General features: G+C 46.0%; 2 protein-coding genes across 4 annotated transcripts in view; one reads left to right on the top strand and one right to left on the bottom strand.

The window, feature by feature from the left end:
- Cenpo (centromere protein O) overlaps positions 1–5,995 on the bottom strand; it is a 13,279-nt gene extending 7,284 nt beyond the window's left edge. For 2 of the 3 annotated variants that reach the window (XR_007589238.1, XM_050125883.1), the window contains exons 1-3: positions 5,851–5,995; positions 5,614–5,730; positions 4,115–4,284 (exon numbers count right to left, since the gene is read on the bottom strand). Coding sequence is in view for 1 of the 3 variants with exons in the window: in XM_050125883.1 (XP_049981840.1) it covers positions 4,115–4,284; positions 5,614–5,659 (216 nt within the window). In the remaining 2 variants the exon portion in view is untranslated. Of the gene's footprint in view, positions 1–4,114; positions 4,285–5,613; positions 5,731–5,850 lie in introns of those variants that run through there. The other variant, XM_050125884.1, reaches the window with a different exon arrangement.
- A 29-nt stretch (positions 5,996–6,024) lies between these two features.
- Ptrhd1 (peptidyl-tRNA hydrolase domain containing 1) lies at positions 6,025–8,490 on the top strand. The gene is made up of 2 exons (XM_050125885.1): positions 6,025–6,409; positions 8,179–8,490. Exons 1-2 carry the CDS (start codon positions 6,158–6,160, stop codon positions 8,347–8,349), a joined length of 423 nt encoding a protein of 140 aa, XP_049981842.1. The 5' UTR covers positions 6,025–6,157; the 3' UTR covers positions 8,350–8,490.
- Positions 8,491–14,732: the final 6,242 nt, after the last annotated feature.

Here is a 14,732-nt window from a genome sequence, read left to right as displayed (position 1 = left end):
GGGAGGAGGCGGAAACTTTTTTTCCCTTTTCTCAATAAAAAAAAATAAAATAAAAAACTGCTCAGCCTAGTAAAAAAAAAAAAAAAAGAAAAGGGCTCATGGGTACCTATACCTGCCTAAGGATTATACATAAAGATTGATGGGGGAGGGAGAGACATTTTCTTCAGTCATGTAGACATTGGTAAAGTGCCCCTGCCAAAGGGCAAACAAACCCTTACCCATACCCTTATAAGAACCCAGTGAAAGCTACTGGGTTGAAAAACAAAACAAAACAAAAAACCATGAAAGCAGAAGGGGAACAGGTTGGGAAGAGGAACTGGGGGTGAGGGACAAAGGGTAATGGGAATACTACATACATAATGAAAATGCTATAGTGAAACCCATTATGTATACTTAATAGATGCTAGCTAAAACATCAAAACATTAAAAAAGAAACAATATTAAGAAAAAGATGATTAAATGAAACAGGTACCTGTTATATTTATTTAAACAAGCATGAAAGCAAAAATAAGATTAGAAAATCAGTATAGATCTGTTACAGGAAAAACATACAAACTATAAAAACAAAAAAACCCACTCTTCATAGGAACCCCAGAAATATATAGTAAAGAATGCCACTGATGTATTACTTGAAATGATAATGGTCACATTTTTCAATAAATGAAAAACTTCAAGTACTAATTTAAGCATCATCAAGCCAAATAAACACCATATCTAACCTTATTATGACATAAAACTGTCAAACACCAAAGACAGAGAATATGAAGTTGAAAAAAAAAAACCACATTCAAACAAGGTTGTCACCTAATAAGATTAATGCCTAATTGTGAAAATGTGGACCTGAAGAAAATGGATGACAACCTTAAAGTATGAACAAAAATATGTACAACCTAATTTACACTCCAAATACAAGGCCAAAGGTATTTTTTTTTCTTTTCTTGAGATGGGGATCTCTCTATCACGTGACTCTGGCTGTCCTGGAATTGTAGACCAGACTGACCTCAATCTCACAGGTCCACCTGCCTCTGTCTCGAGAGTGCTGAGATTAAAGGCATGCACCACACACAGCCTTCAAATGTATACAACAAAAAAGTCAGGGAAAAAAAAATCTAAAAGATAATACTGCACGCTTCAGGGGTTACCAAACTATACACAGCTTGTGTCATGATACCCCCGGCTGTTTCTGAACTCTGGATCTTTCTTCCTTAGCCTCCCAAGTGTTGGCATTACAAGATTTATGGTACCATGACCAGCAGGGTGCCTTTTTAAAAATAGGTTTTACCAGCTCACCACCACACCCATCTTACACATCTTTCACACAAACAAGGCAGAGCTAAGTAGCTGGTACAGACACCACAGCCCAAAATACTGCTCCTCGAAAACTAAGGTTAGCTGTTTAACAGACCAATGGAAACAAACAACCCAGAGATGACCAACTCCCATACGAGACAAGTGATCTTTTCAAGATGTTGTTTGGGAGGCAGTGGGGGGTAAACACGAACTACCTAAAAGATGAAACAAAGCATAAAATAACAGGCCATCACCTTTACTATGTCAGATGAAGATTTACAAAACAAAAACACAAAGCACAAAGCTAAATTTCAAAATGGATCTCTACTTACAGAGAGTGGAAGGCAAGTCACAGTCCAAGGGAAAGAACTCAAGCCCGTAAATATATAAAGTTAAAAAAAAAAATCCTACCTGATGACATTTATTTATTTATTTATTTATTTCAACAGCCATAAGAAGAACACTTGGGAAAATCAGGAATCTACCACAGGCACAGGCGTAGCACAGTACTGGAGGGAGACTGATTCTAGGATCTACCGCAGATATCCAAACCTATGGATGCTCAAGTCCTTGCCTAAAAGACCAGACTATCTGCATATAACCTCCACTTCTTGTACATTTTAAATTACCTCTACAACACTGTGTAAATACGCAACATTATAAAAACAGTTTATATTCTGTTCTTTGGAGAATGGCAAGAAAAAAAGCCAAATACAAATTAAATCTATAATAAGATACAATTATACCCCCACCATAATGACAAACTTGTCAAATGGACAATGCAAAACAACAAAGACCTCAGTAGCCACTGTTGGGATCATAAATTGAGCACACGTACTTTATAGGGTGCAGCACTTGTTAAAGTGAACCTGCAGGCTTGTGCCGAATAGGAAAGTCCCGTGTCCTTTAATGAAGTAGCAGCAACAAGAACATCACAGCAGCAATCTTCATGATGAACCCAAAGTGAAACAACCCAAATGACCTACACGGTGCCCACAGGGGAGCAGGTAAATTATAACTGTCAGAGAACAGAACTGCTGCCCAGCAGTGATGGCCTGAACCAGGCTCACAGACTGTACACTCAGCAAAATAAGCAAGACAGAGGAGCTCATAGTCTACAGTTGTATGAAACAGGATGGGGGTTTAACACCGAAAGGTAAGACTAACAGGAGACACAGGATAATTCTGGGTACTGGTAATAACCTGAGTTTTCACTTCTGGTAGAAACCTGGCTGCATTCCCTTAAGATGCTCATTAGCCTCTTCACATTTTATGTATTTTTCTTCAGTAAAAAGCAAAATAAAGAAAAGAGGAAGAGGGTGGGAGCCCATGTGTGATTCAGTTTACATCTGGAGTCATTTCTGACTTAAAGTTAAAAGCTCTGCTTTTTCCTATAATCTTGAGGGCTGTGACAGACTTCTGATTTAGCCCGTGAGAAAAGAGCACTCTATCTAGTAGAGTCTACTGCTGACGACAAACCTCAGGAACCTCAAGAAAGAAAGTGAGGCTGCTTACAAGCAGCAAGCACATGCTGAGGGGAGGCTGCTCACTCAAGGACAGGAATGGTCCTGTGACTAGATACTGACCGACCGTCTGTGCTGTGCTTTGTTCTGCTTCTGTATATAAGCAAGTTCTGAAATAAACACTGGGCTGTTTGGCTGCTTCGGCATGACCAGACAGACCTCCCAATTCTATCCTGTCTATTGTTTCTTCTGACTTTTCTTTGGCCTCGAGGATCCCCTATCCAGGAACCCTAGCTGACCTTGTAGGAGTGGGCTCCTACAGAAGAGTGGGAAGGGAGGGAAGGAAAGGGCAGGAAGGCTGGCCTTATGGGTAATGATGGCTATCACTGAGTAGTTACTGCCTGTATTTGGGCAGGGGAAGAATTTGACATTTTGTGCTGTGGGATGTCTTTCTGTACGCTGTTACTATGTCTTGATCTCATTGGTTGATACATAAAGTTGCTTTGGCCTATGGCAAGGCAGGATAGAGCCAGGCAGGAAATCCAAGCAGAGATACAGGAAAAGAAGGGCGGAATCTGGAAGATGCCATCCATCCATCCAAAGAACAACATGCCAGCAGACCAGTAATGCCATGGCTACGTGGCAATACACAGATTAATAAAAACGGATTAATTTAAGATGTAAGAGCTAGCAGGCAATGAGCCTGAGCCATCAGCTAAACATTTATAATTAACATTAAGCCTCAGAGTAGTTATTCAGGAACTGGTGGGCAGGATAGAAATCTCCATTTACGATTTTGTAACATTTTCTTGGCCCTGCAGGATTAGTGGAAAAATGGAAGTATTAAGAGACCCCCAAACTACTGTAATAATCCTAGGATCCAACCTGCCTGGTAACTGGATTTACCACATATGATGGTAATACTTAATATATGGCAGGGAAGTCAAAGACAGCAGAGGACCACTTGACAGATGTGCTGACTGGACCTCATCTAGAGTGGAAACCAGAAAGAAGGAATGGCCAATGACCACTGTGAAACTCTGAGACCGGGTGACAGAACTTTGGCACAGATGGCAAAATTATAAACAGCTTAGATCTGCTGCCACTGAGGTACCAGGTCAGGTGTCTGTGAGGGAAGGCAGAGGGGAGCTCACAAAGCACTTGTCTGCCTCTTCACCATCACTTGACAATTACTAGTCAATATTCTTAGCTATATCTCCACATGTCTGTTTATTTGAAGAGAATCAAAGACTTGAAATCCATCCAGTAGGATCCCAAGTAAAACACGTGGCCCTGGTTGGCTGATCCCCGATCACGGCCGCCCCTCACCCCAGGAGAGCCGACGAGGCTCTTTCACTCACTCTAGCTTGCCGCCGCCGCTTCACTTCAGCCCTCAGCTCATCTCGCTGCTTCCGCAGTTCCTGAATCCTGGTTCTAAGAGAACTTTCCTTTGTGTGAACTGTCGGATCTTCAGACTTTTTCCTTGATCTGTTCATTTGAGCCTCTAGTCTTTCCAGGTGAGCTAGAACACCTAGGGGGAAAAAAAATTAAAAAAAAATAAACTTCACCATTGGACAAGGACAAGGGTTTAACTCTGGCAAAAATGCATACTCTAAGAAGTAACAGGTTTTTTTGTGTGTGTGCTAAACAAAGGGCTATGTCATCTTACAGGTTACAGTCCATCATGAAGGAGACAGAGAAGCTCAGGCAGGAACTGGAGCAGATTGAGGAACACTTGCTCAGTTTGCTTTCTTATATAACCCAGAATCATCTGCCGTGTGTGTGTGTGTGTGTGTGTGTGTGTGTGTGTGTGTGTGTGTAGGACCTCAGGGTAGGAACTGAAGCAGAGACGGTGGAGGAACACACTTCCTGACTGGCTTCCTCCACCTCTTCAGCTAGCGTTCCTACACAACCCAGGACCACCTGCGCAGGGGCGGTTCCACCCAGTGTGTTGGGCCCTCCTCCATCTGTTAGCAATCAAAATGTCCTAAAGAAATGCCCAGGGACCAAGCTAATGAGGTTAATTTCTCCACTGAGGTTCCCTCTTCACAGGTGTATCAAGATGACAACCAAATCAGCCGTCATAATAGATGTCTCATTTATCTAGGATCTGAGAGCCAGCTAAACTGTTAAGAAAATGAACTGAGGGCAGGTGCCTTTCCTATTTATTGAGACAGGATCTCTCCTACATGGCTAGTCTTGGACTCACAGACAGTCACCTCACCTGCCTCTACCCAGAGTGCTGGTATTATGGCTCTGCCATAAATTTTATAAAACCAGAGGACCAAACAACCAAAGCAGAGACCACCAGCCTCTCTGCTGAACTCTGGTGTAAAAGCCCTCCCTAAGCGGGATGCTCGTTTACAGAGAACAAGTGACTGGTTTGTCAGCTGCTTGCTTTGTAGGCACCACCACTTCATCTAAGCCTGCTGAACGCAGAAACACATCCACGGGGTGCAAAAGGACGATTCTCAATTGCTTCACCACAAACAAGACCCAGTATCTACTTTGCAAGGATTTTGGAGACAGCGGTTTGGCAAGAGGGTCGCGACCCACAGGTTGAGAACTATGGCTTACTTGTGTGTGCAGAACAGTTTTAACACAGAAAGTCGCCAGACTTACTTTTGGTTTTGAAGTAACAATTTAAACCCGCATGTCGTTTATTATCTCACATTAATTAAAAAAAATAAAAGAAAGGAGGAAGAAACCGAATGTGTCTAAATCATAGTATTTACAAAGACAGAGCCCTGAATCAAACCCATAGCTCATCGACAAAGTTACCGCCCCACAGCGGCCCCTCCTCCGTCACAAGGTCTGGAAAGAGAAACAGCGGTACCGGGAAGGCCAACCCTCTCAATACCTCCTTTGCTCTCCCCGCCTTGACACAAAGTATTCGCAGACGCCATCTCTTGAGCTCAGGTGCTTTTCCAAAGCTGGCCGGCCAGGGCAAGTTTAATACGGACCCAAACGTCCTTGACTGTAAACAGGAAAAGACAATCATCCCTCGCACTTGGAGAAACCCTGACTGTCCCGGGGTAGACGAGGTGTCCCCGCCCGCCTCCCTGGCCAAGAACTTGTCAGACGCATCCACGCCTACCTCACCGCCACGGCCGCTCGGCTGCAGCCGGGCTTCCCCCGAGCACCGCAGGATCTGTGCAGGACGGCGAAGCCGGCTACCCGGGTCCTGCTTTCTCTCTCTCTCTCTCTTTCCCTGCCTCTGTCTCCCGAGTGCTGGGATTAAGGGCGTGCGCTACCCGGTTTGCTTTCTCTTCAGAGCGAACTCACTCTGGTTCCAGTTTAAGAATTCCCGCCGAGGGCGTCTTCGAAAACGCCAACCCCAGCATGCTTTGCGCTTCCGCCGTACAAAAACATGGCAGCGCCCACGGCTCCACCCTAATCCCAGCATGCACCGCGGAGTGGGTCCGGCCATTCAGAGGGTCAGGAAGATGGCAAGCTCCGGGGCGGAGCCGCAGATCCTCGTACAGTACTTAGTGTTACGAAAGGATCTATCTCAGGCTCCTTTCTCCTGGCCCACGGGCGCACTGGTAGCGCAGGCTTGTCACGCCGCCACCGCAGCCTTGCACCTTCACCGAGAACATCCGCATACGGTGTCTTATCTCCGGGAGCTGGGGCGCATGCGCAAGGTGGTTCTCGAGGTGAGTCGTAGGCGTGTGCAGGAAGGAAGCTAAGGGATGGGCGTGCAGAGGCCGGAAGTAGTTCTACTCGGGCCCAAACCTTGACTTCCGGGAGTCTGTGCATCCAGACTGTTGGAGGGATCTTTAAGAGTTTGGGGTGTGTTCTGCAGCGTGAGCTGCTACGCAATGACTCTTCCTCTGGGCAGGGCATGACTGTGAAGAGCGGACATAGACCCCGTTGTCACAGGCGTCTCAGCACCTTGGATCACCAGAAACTGGTTCCCGTGTCCTTTAGGTCCCAGGGAGGGCGGACCTGGGGAAGCGCGGTCCTTCCTTTCTACCTGTGCACCAGTACGTTTTTTAAAGCTGTGCCTCAAAGCACCACTGCCTTAATAAACATGGTTAGCCAGGGAAATCGAGGCCGTTTTGTTAAGGAGAAAAACACTGAGCTGGGAAAAGGCATATGCTTTTCCGAAGTGCCGAGTCTCATGACTGTCATTTACATAGCACCTGTTTCTCTAGAGAGACAATCGGGCAGGAAAACACTGTCGGGGTGAGACTAGACGAACAAGGGCCAAAGGGACCATCGTGCCAACCGACCTATTTACAGCTGCTCTCAGCTTTCTGGGGGGTGCTGTCCCATCGATATAGGTGACTTACACGCCTACTGGATTAATTTGAAATTTTAAAAAAGATGCTTAAATTATGTGTACGTGTGTTTGTGTGGGGGTATATGCACACGAGCGCAGGTATGCTTGGAAGTCAGAAGAAGGTGTCGGACCTTCTGGAGCTGTAGTTACAGGCAGCGTGAGCAACCAGATTTCAGAAAGTTGTGTTTCCACCCAGGTCAAAGGTTATCCTCAATGTGCATGCCATAATATTCTAGTTTTCTTTTTGCTGCTGGGAGAAACACCATGACCAAAAAGCAACTTGGAGAGGAAAGGGCTTGTTACATCTTAGAGGTTACATCCATCCTCTGGGGAAGCCAAAGCAGGAACTCGAGGCAGGAGCTTGATGCAGAAGCCACAGAGGAGCACTGCGTACTGGCTTGCGCCCCTTATTTTCTCAGCTACTGTACTTACACAGTTAAGGCCCACTCACCTAGGCACTGCCCACAGTGGACTGAGCCCTCCCGTATCACATAGTTGAGAGATGTGTCCTGCTTCAACACTAGGCTTGGGGCCTGAGGGGATGAGAGAGCGAGAAGGAAGCTACACATAATTCTAGAAACACTCCTGGGGTTGGAGAGATGGCTCAGAGGTTAAGAGCACTGACTGCTCTTCCAGAGGTCCTGAGTTCAGTTTCCAGCAACCACATGGTGGCTCACAACCATCTGTAATGAGATCTGGTGCCCTCTCCTTGACTGTAGGCATACAAGCAGACAGAATACATAATAAATAAATAAATAAATAAATAAATAAATAAATAATTCCTTGCCTACTGAAAAAAATCCTCCTGGTTGTCATCCAAGTGAGAGCTGGCTGAAGGATGAGGGCGAGCTGCTCTGGGAGCCAGCTGTAAAGAACCGAGAAACTACAGCGCAGAATTCAAGAGGGAAGAGAAAATTGCATTTTATTAATAGACTATTAAGCCTCCTTCTCTGCCCCCTTCCAGCCATTCTGTAAGATCCTAAAGAGTGGAAATAGCAAACCAGAGCATGAAACTGTTGCTAGGCAGTTCTTCTGTAGAGGCACGTCTCCAGTTTCAGATCCCCCTGCACCCTTTTGTGCACCTTCTGACACTTCCTAAATGGGCCATGCAGTCTGGGTGTTGTGTTCTGTAACTTGCAGGCTGCTGATGAGACCACCTTGAAGGAGCTGGCGGTGACTCTGCAGCAGCAGAACATTGACCACATGCTATGGCTTGAGCAGCCAGAGAACATCGCCACCTGCATCGCCCTCAGGCCATACCCCAAGGAAGAAGTGAGCCAGCATTTGAAGAAGTTCCGATTGTTCAAGTGACTGCATTCTGGCAGAATTGGATGTCAAATGCCCTCCATCCTGAAGCATTGTGGACTTCTTTCAGTTACTGTGCTCCTCCCTTCCAGTTATGATGGTTTAAGAGCCAGCACAGGTTCAGATTAAAGCCATCGTTAGCTAGTACCTTCTATTGTCATTATTATCGTCACCAGATTCAAGCGAGGGAAGCTGGTAAGCAGCGATGTCGTCTGCGGGTCATTACTCAAGCAGATTTTTTTTTTGGTTAGGAGTATTAGACTTCTAATCACCCAGGTTTAAGTGTTGCCTTTGAGTTCTTTACCTCTCCCATCCCCTCCTGCTTCCCATTACTGGCTTGCAATCTCTAGTGCAGTAATAGACACTTCCTATTCTTCCCCTCTTTGCTGCCTCATGAATTCAGTTAAACACTCACAGCCAAAAATTGTTCCCTTCTCCAAACATGTATACACATAGGACACTGTTCAAAATATTTCTGTTAACGTGTACACGACAATAGAAATTAATTGAGCGTTTGGGAAGTCGAGTTTATATGACATAATCTGTTCAGTAGATACCTCTTACGTGAGAGAGAAAAACCAGGAGTGGTGGCTCACGCTGGTAATCCCTGCGCTTGGGAGGCTGGGGCAGGGGAGTTGACTTGAGTTCAACGCCATTCTGTGCTACTGAGCAAGACCCTGTCTCAGAAAAGCTGAAAATATTCAGGTGAGTGAATTGGTCATTGCCCTCTTCCTGTAAAACGTGTGGTAATTATCCTACAAAGAGAGAAGACTTGCTTTGGCTGGCTGTTTCGGAGGTCCCAGGAGAAGACCAGGCAGACTCGTGGAGCTAGGTGGCATTTCTGGATGGCAAAGGCAAGCGACAAGGTGGTGAGGCCTGCTTGACCACTCAGCCAGGAAGCAGAAAGAGAACAAGGAAGAGGCTGGTGCACCACAGTCCTTCAGACTGCCCATGAAGTCCTGTCTTGTGAAGGCGGCACTGCCTTCCATTAGGGGCACTCTAGACCAAATAGTCGTGTTAGGATTCAGGCATGATGCTGGCCCCTGTCACCTGGCAGGATGCATTCAGGCAGTACTCTGGCCAGCCCAGGGTCCTATGGCTGCTCTCCACTACAGTCACCACATAATCTGTCTGCAGGTGAAATGGTTCCTTTAAGAGACAAGCTCCACCCACTCCTCTTTCCCACTTTAGTCTGAGAGACAGGCAGGTCCTTGCCTCTCTTTCTCTCTGCATCTATCTCTTTCCTCCTCCCTCCCCCCCCCCCACTCCCTTTATCTCAATAAAACTCCCACGTATGCTCTGCTTGGTGTGTCTATCTCTCACCCAGCGCATGGCCCTTTGGCCCACCAAGGTCCCTCTCCTGCTGTTTTACAACACTTAGCATTTGGACCTTTGGGTCATATTTCCTTAAGTGGGTCGAGAGTTCCGGGAGAAACTGGTAGTGCTGAGGGCAGCACCAGGCCCAGGAAAGCCAAATGAAGCTCAGGGTAAGAAAGCACCCAGAGCGGCATGAATCACAGAAAAGGCTTTGGCGGTTGGGCGCGCCCTGTGGACTCAGTGGAAACGGCTTTTTAAAGAGCATAAGGGTGAAAACTAGATGGTAGTGTCTTGAGACAAGAGTGGCAGGGGAGAGAAGCAGGAAATTCAAAGGGAAGAAAAGAAGGTGTTGTTTGAAGGGATGCTGGAAAGGTAAATTCTGGGTCTCGTATTGGGAGGAGGGGGACTGTTTGACATGTTTGAGTAAGGACACAGTGCTCACAGCCAGTCGCGAGGCTCTAACACCACCTTCTGGCCCCCATGGGCAACAGCACCACATGGTGCACAGACATATATGCAGGCAAACACACATAAAATAAATTTAAAAACTTTAATATATTTATTTTGTGTGTATGGGTTATTGTCTGCATGTATGCCTGTGTGCTGTGTGTGCCTTGTGCCCATAGAGGCCAGAAGGGGGTCTTTGAGTTACAGATGGCTGTGAGCCTGTGACTCCACTGGTGGCTGTCCCTCCAGGTGCAGGTGGGTCCGGTAGGGCCGGTGGTCGCTGGTACCATAATGGGGTGTTGGTGGGAGAGGGTGCTGCTGCCTGGTCGATGCCTGGCTGGCTGGGGAGGGGCCGGGGCTAGGGCCTAGGCAGCAGGGCTCTCCAGCTGGGATATCAGATATTCACCTGTCCCTCCTGGTGCAGGTGGGGTGGTGGGTTCAGTGGTCGCTGTTGCGGCGGGCAATGGTTCTTTCTTTCTTAAGGAGCTTCCCAAAAATATGGAATGTTTCAACCTCAGGATGAAACTGCTACGGAATACCTATTCTGGGAACTGAGGGTATAATGTGGTCATTTGGCAGAATGCTTCTAGAATGCACCGTCTCTGGGTTTGATTCCTAGCACCTTTAAATATGGCATGGTGGTGTACTGCTACCATGATAGACAATGCAGTGCCTGTCTGTGCAGGAGCTGGGATTGAAACAAAGGCCATTCGTCAGTTCCGGTTTTGCTTTCTCATTGGTATCTACTACTGATTAGATACCAGTTAGAGGTGTTTTGGAAAGGGACTACAAGCTGTTCAAGCACAGGAACACTGCAGCTACCTGGGAAATTGTTTAAATACATTCACATTAACTTCACATCCTCAAAGTCATATAAATTAGTACCTAGAGCTCAGTTATCACCAGTTCAGCTGACAGAAAGGAGTTTCTGAACTTGGGAAGTGAAGATCAAAGCTCTTTGTGGCACTGGGTGTGAGGAGGGCTCCCCTAGTGGGGAATGTGAGAAATAACTTCATGTTTAATTCCAATACAACTTCCTCATAGACTTTCTGTCCTGGATCATCAACTGGTGTTGGCATAAGCACAGGGAGCTGCTGTTTTTTTCTGATGGAACCGTGTGAGTGTGGCAGAACAGCTACAGTTGCTTAACTGGTTTCAGCTGTGCTCTGAGGTCGAGCTCAGAACAGCTCCAGCCTCTTTTCTAAGATCTACAAAGGCAGGCTTTGAAAGGGGTCTACAGTGGAATTTAGCCACTGGTGGTTTGCAGTGTCCAAAAAATGACACTCGAGTTCTGATCCTAAGTTCTTAGGGAGGCGAGAGAAAATGCAGACCAAGAAAATGTGAGTCTGCCAAGTCAATGCTATCATTAAAGCTGTGTCTTTCTGCTGCCTGCATCCTGATAGAGACCAAATCTGCCACCTTCAAACTGGCCGACTCTGATAGAGTGCTTCCTGCAACTAAGAAAGCCAAACCAGGGAACCAGAAGTAATCAGCACATAGATTAACCCTCTGATGCCATGGAGAAGAGTGAGTCAAGAGGAGCATCGGGTTAGAGTCATTGGGTTAATTACATTCCATCTGAGAAGGGGGCTGCCAAGAGTGTGGCCAAAGCCACCAGGCCCTCCCTTACTCTGGGTGTAGGAAGTTCTCGACAAGTACAAGTGGCCACAGACCCATCTGATAACAGATACAAGATTTATGTTCTGGGGCTGGGAGGAAATCTGGGACACTGGTAGGAAGATTGAAATAATCAAGGTATCAGACCACGATGTTGCAGCTCCCGAAATGGAAATGGAAACAGAGAGAATATGGTGCCTCTTCTTCACAATATAAAAGGAAAGAGCAAGGCAACTGACTGCTCCAGAGGACTTGAGATTAAGACCCAGCTCAGCTATGCAAGGGATGTACAGCTGACAGACAATTGTGAGATCCAATTAAGTATTGTTTGACCGCATCACAACCTAGTTCTCGATGTCCCTCTGTCTTCTTGGCTGTATGCTCTGCTCACTCTACCCCTGAGCTGCCCCAGTCTTTATTTCTTTGAATGTGTCTTCCCTTTTCTTTTTCTTATGTCATTGCATTGGCTAGGACCTCACGCACAATAGTGGTGCTGACTGGAATCCCTGGGTTACTATCAGTTTAATGGGAATGCTTTTAGATTTTTACTGAATCAGAATAAGGGGGTTCTTTTTCTTTGCCATGTTTTCTAAAATTAAAACAGCATAAACAGATCTAAAAAATCAAATACCTTATTGCATCTATGGAGGCAACTGTATGGCTTTTCTCTGCTGTTACCGTGGTGGATTACACCGCTAGACTCCAAATACCGATTCATCTTGATTCTTGGAATAAACTCCTCCATTAGGGGATGGCTTAGTTGTGAACTTGGCTTGGAGCCATCTTCCAGTCTCTTTAAAGACTGTCTGCTGATGATTTCCTGCCTGTATCTTCAACTCCAGCTTCTCCCCATGTTTCAGGCCCATCCGGATCTGGATACTGCTCACCTGAGTTCATTGGATGCCTGATGGGAATCTCAACTGTATGACAGAAAGTAAAGCAAATGCGCGTCTTGTTGTAATATGGGGCTGCATCCCCAGCACCCCAGCCGCCTGGCTAGCTTATGCCCAAAATAACCACACACAAACTGTATTCATTTAAACACTGCTTGGCCCATTTCTATCTAGCCTCTTCTCGGCTAACTCTCACACCTGGACTAGCCCATTTCTAATAATGTGTGTAAGCACCCCAAGGTGCGCTTACCGGGAAGATTCTAGCCTACGTCCATCCTGGGTCGGAGCTTCATTGCGTATGCCCAGGAGAGCGAAGCAGGGCCTCTGCTCCAGAGAGCAGAGCTGTCGAGTCTGAGCTCACTTCCTCTTCCTCCCAGCATCCTGTTCTGTTTACTCTTCCCACCTATGTTTTAACCTATCAGGGCCAAGGAATTTCTTTACTGCTTAACCAATGAAATCAACAGATTGATATATGACACTCCCACATCAACATCTCCTCCCTGCCTCTACTATGGGCCTTCCTGTCCTCCCTATTGCTCAGACCCAACAGCTGGGAATCACCTTTATTGCTTTCCTGTGTTAAGATATGCCAGCAGGTATCATGTCTGAGGACTCTACCCAGAAGCTGATCACTTGGTCCAGGTTGTCACCTCTTGCTGCAGCAGCACCCAGGACCACCTGCCCAGGGCTAGCACCTTCTACAGGAGCTGGGCTTCCTGTATCCATCAATCACCAATCAAAGCAACACCTCACAGACTTGCCTACAGACTAAATTAAGAAGCATTTTCTCCATTTCCTTCATTTCCTTCTTTCTAGATATTTCTAGGTTTGTGTCAAAGTGATAAAGACCAAACAGCACAACTCCTGTGTCCTCAGAACCCGTTTGGCCCATTGTCTCCCCTCTCCTTGCTCCTCCAGCACGCCTGAACTTTGCACTTTGGTATTCTCCCTTTGCACTTTGGTATTCTCCACAAAGCCTGGCTTGCTGTCTCTTCTCCTCTGCTTGTCACTCAAAGGTCCCTGTTCTAAAGACCTTTTCTGATTTTCCCATTTTTTAAAACATAATTTCTTCATTGATTGTTTGGGAATTTCACATCATATACCCCAGTTCCGCTCATCTCTCAATCCCCTCATATTCTATCCTTATCCCTGCAGCACCCCCCACAAGAAAATTTTTTAAAAAGCCAAACCAAAACATAGCAAGCATGTAAACAAAAACAAACAAAACAAAACAAAAAACAGACCAAAGCAAAATAGCCTCTTGGCTTCTCTATCTGTTCCTCCTCTCCTCACCTATTTTTAAAATAGATTTATTTATTTATTTTATGTATATGAGTGCTTTATCAACTTATGCAAGAAAAGGGCCTCAGGGCTGGGCCGTGGTGGTGCACACCTTTAATCCCAGCACTCGGGAGGCAGAGGCAGGCGGATCTCTGTGAGTTCCAGGACAGTCTGGACTACAAGAGCTAGTTCCAGGACAGGAACCAAAAAAAAAAAAAAAAAAAAAAAAGAAAGAAAAGAAAAAAAAAGAAAAGGGCATCAGACCCCACTATAGATGGTTGTAAGCTACCACATGGTTGCTGAGAATCGAACTCAGGACCTCCAGAAGGGCAGCCAGTGCTCTTAACCACTGAGCCATCTCTCCAGCCCTGCTGTTCTAAATGGTGGCCACTCCCTTCCAGTGCTCCTGTCTCTCCCCACTCACTTTCTCATTGCCTTCCCTCCAGAACTTGCCATTTGATACATTTATTTTGCTAATTTATCTGACAAGCTTCCTGAGGGCAGGGATTTTATGCAGTCCCAATGCTCAGAGTTGTACAGGCAAATAGAGGGCGTTCAGTTAATATCTCCTGGCACTATTACACAATCATTAATTGTGAAGTGTGCACTTAGTGTGTGTACAGGTGTGCATGCCACCTGCACAGCAGAGGACAGCTTAGTGGAGTCAGTTTCTGCCATGTACTTTGACACAGGTTTTGGGGATTAAACTCAGGTTGTCAGGCTTGTGTGACAAATGCCTTTATCTGCTGAACCATCTTGCTGGCCAACTGTTATTATTTTATTATTATTATTTTTAAAAATTCATTACCTAAAATAGGTATTGCAGTTTTATAA

This window comes from Alexandromys fortis, unplaced genomic scaffold (assembly GCF_014885135.2).
Source record: "Alexandromys fortis isolate MF-2015 unplaced genomic scaffold, M_Fortis_MF-2015_v1.1 scaffold_252, whole genome shotgun sequence".
Lineage (NCBI taxonomy): Eukaryota > Metazoa > Chordata > Mammalia > Rodentia > Cricetidae > Alexandromys > Alexandromys fortis.
The sequence above is the reverse complement of the archived record's forward strand: the minus strand, read 5'-3'. Positions and strand labels throughout refer to the sequence as shown.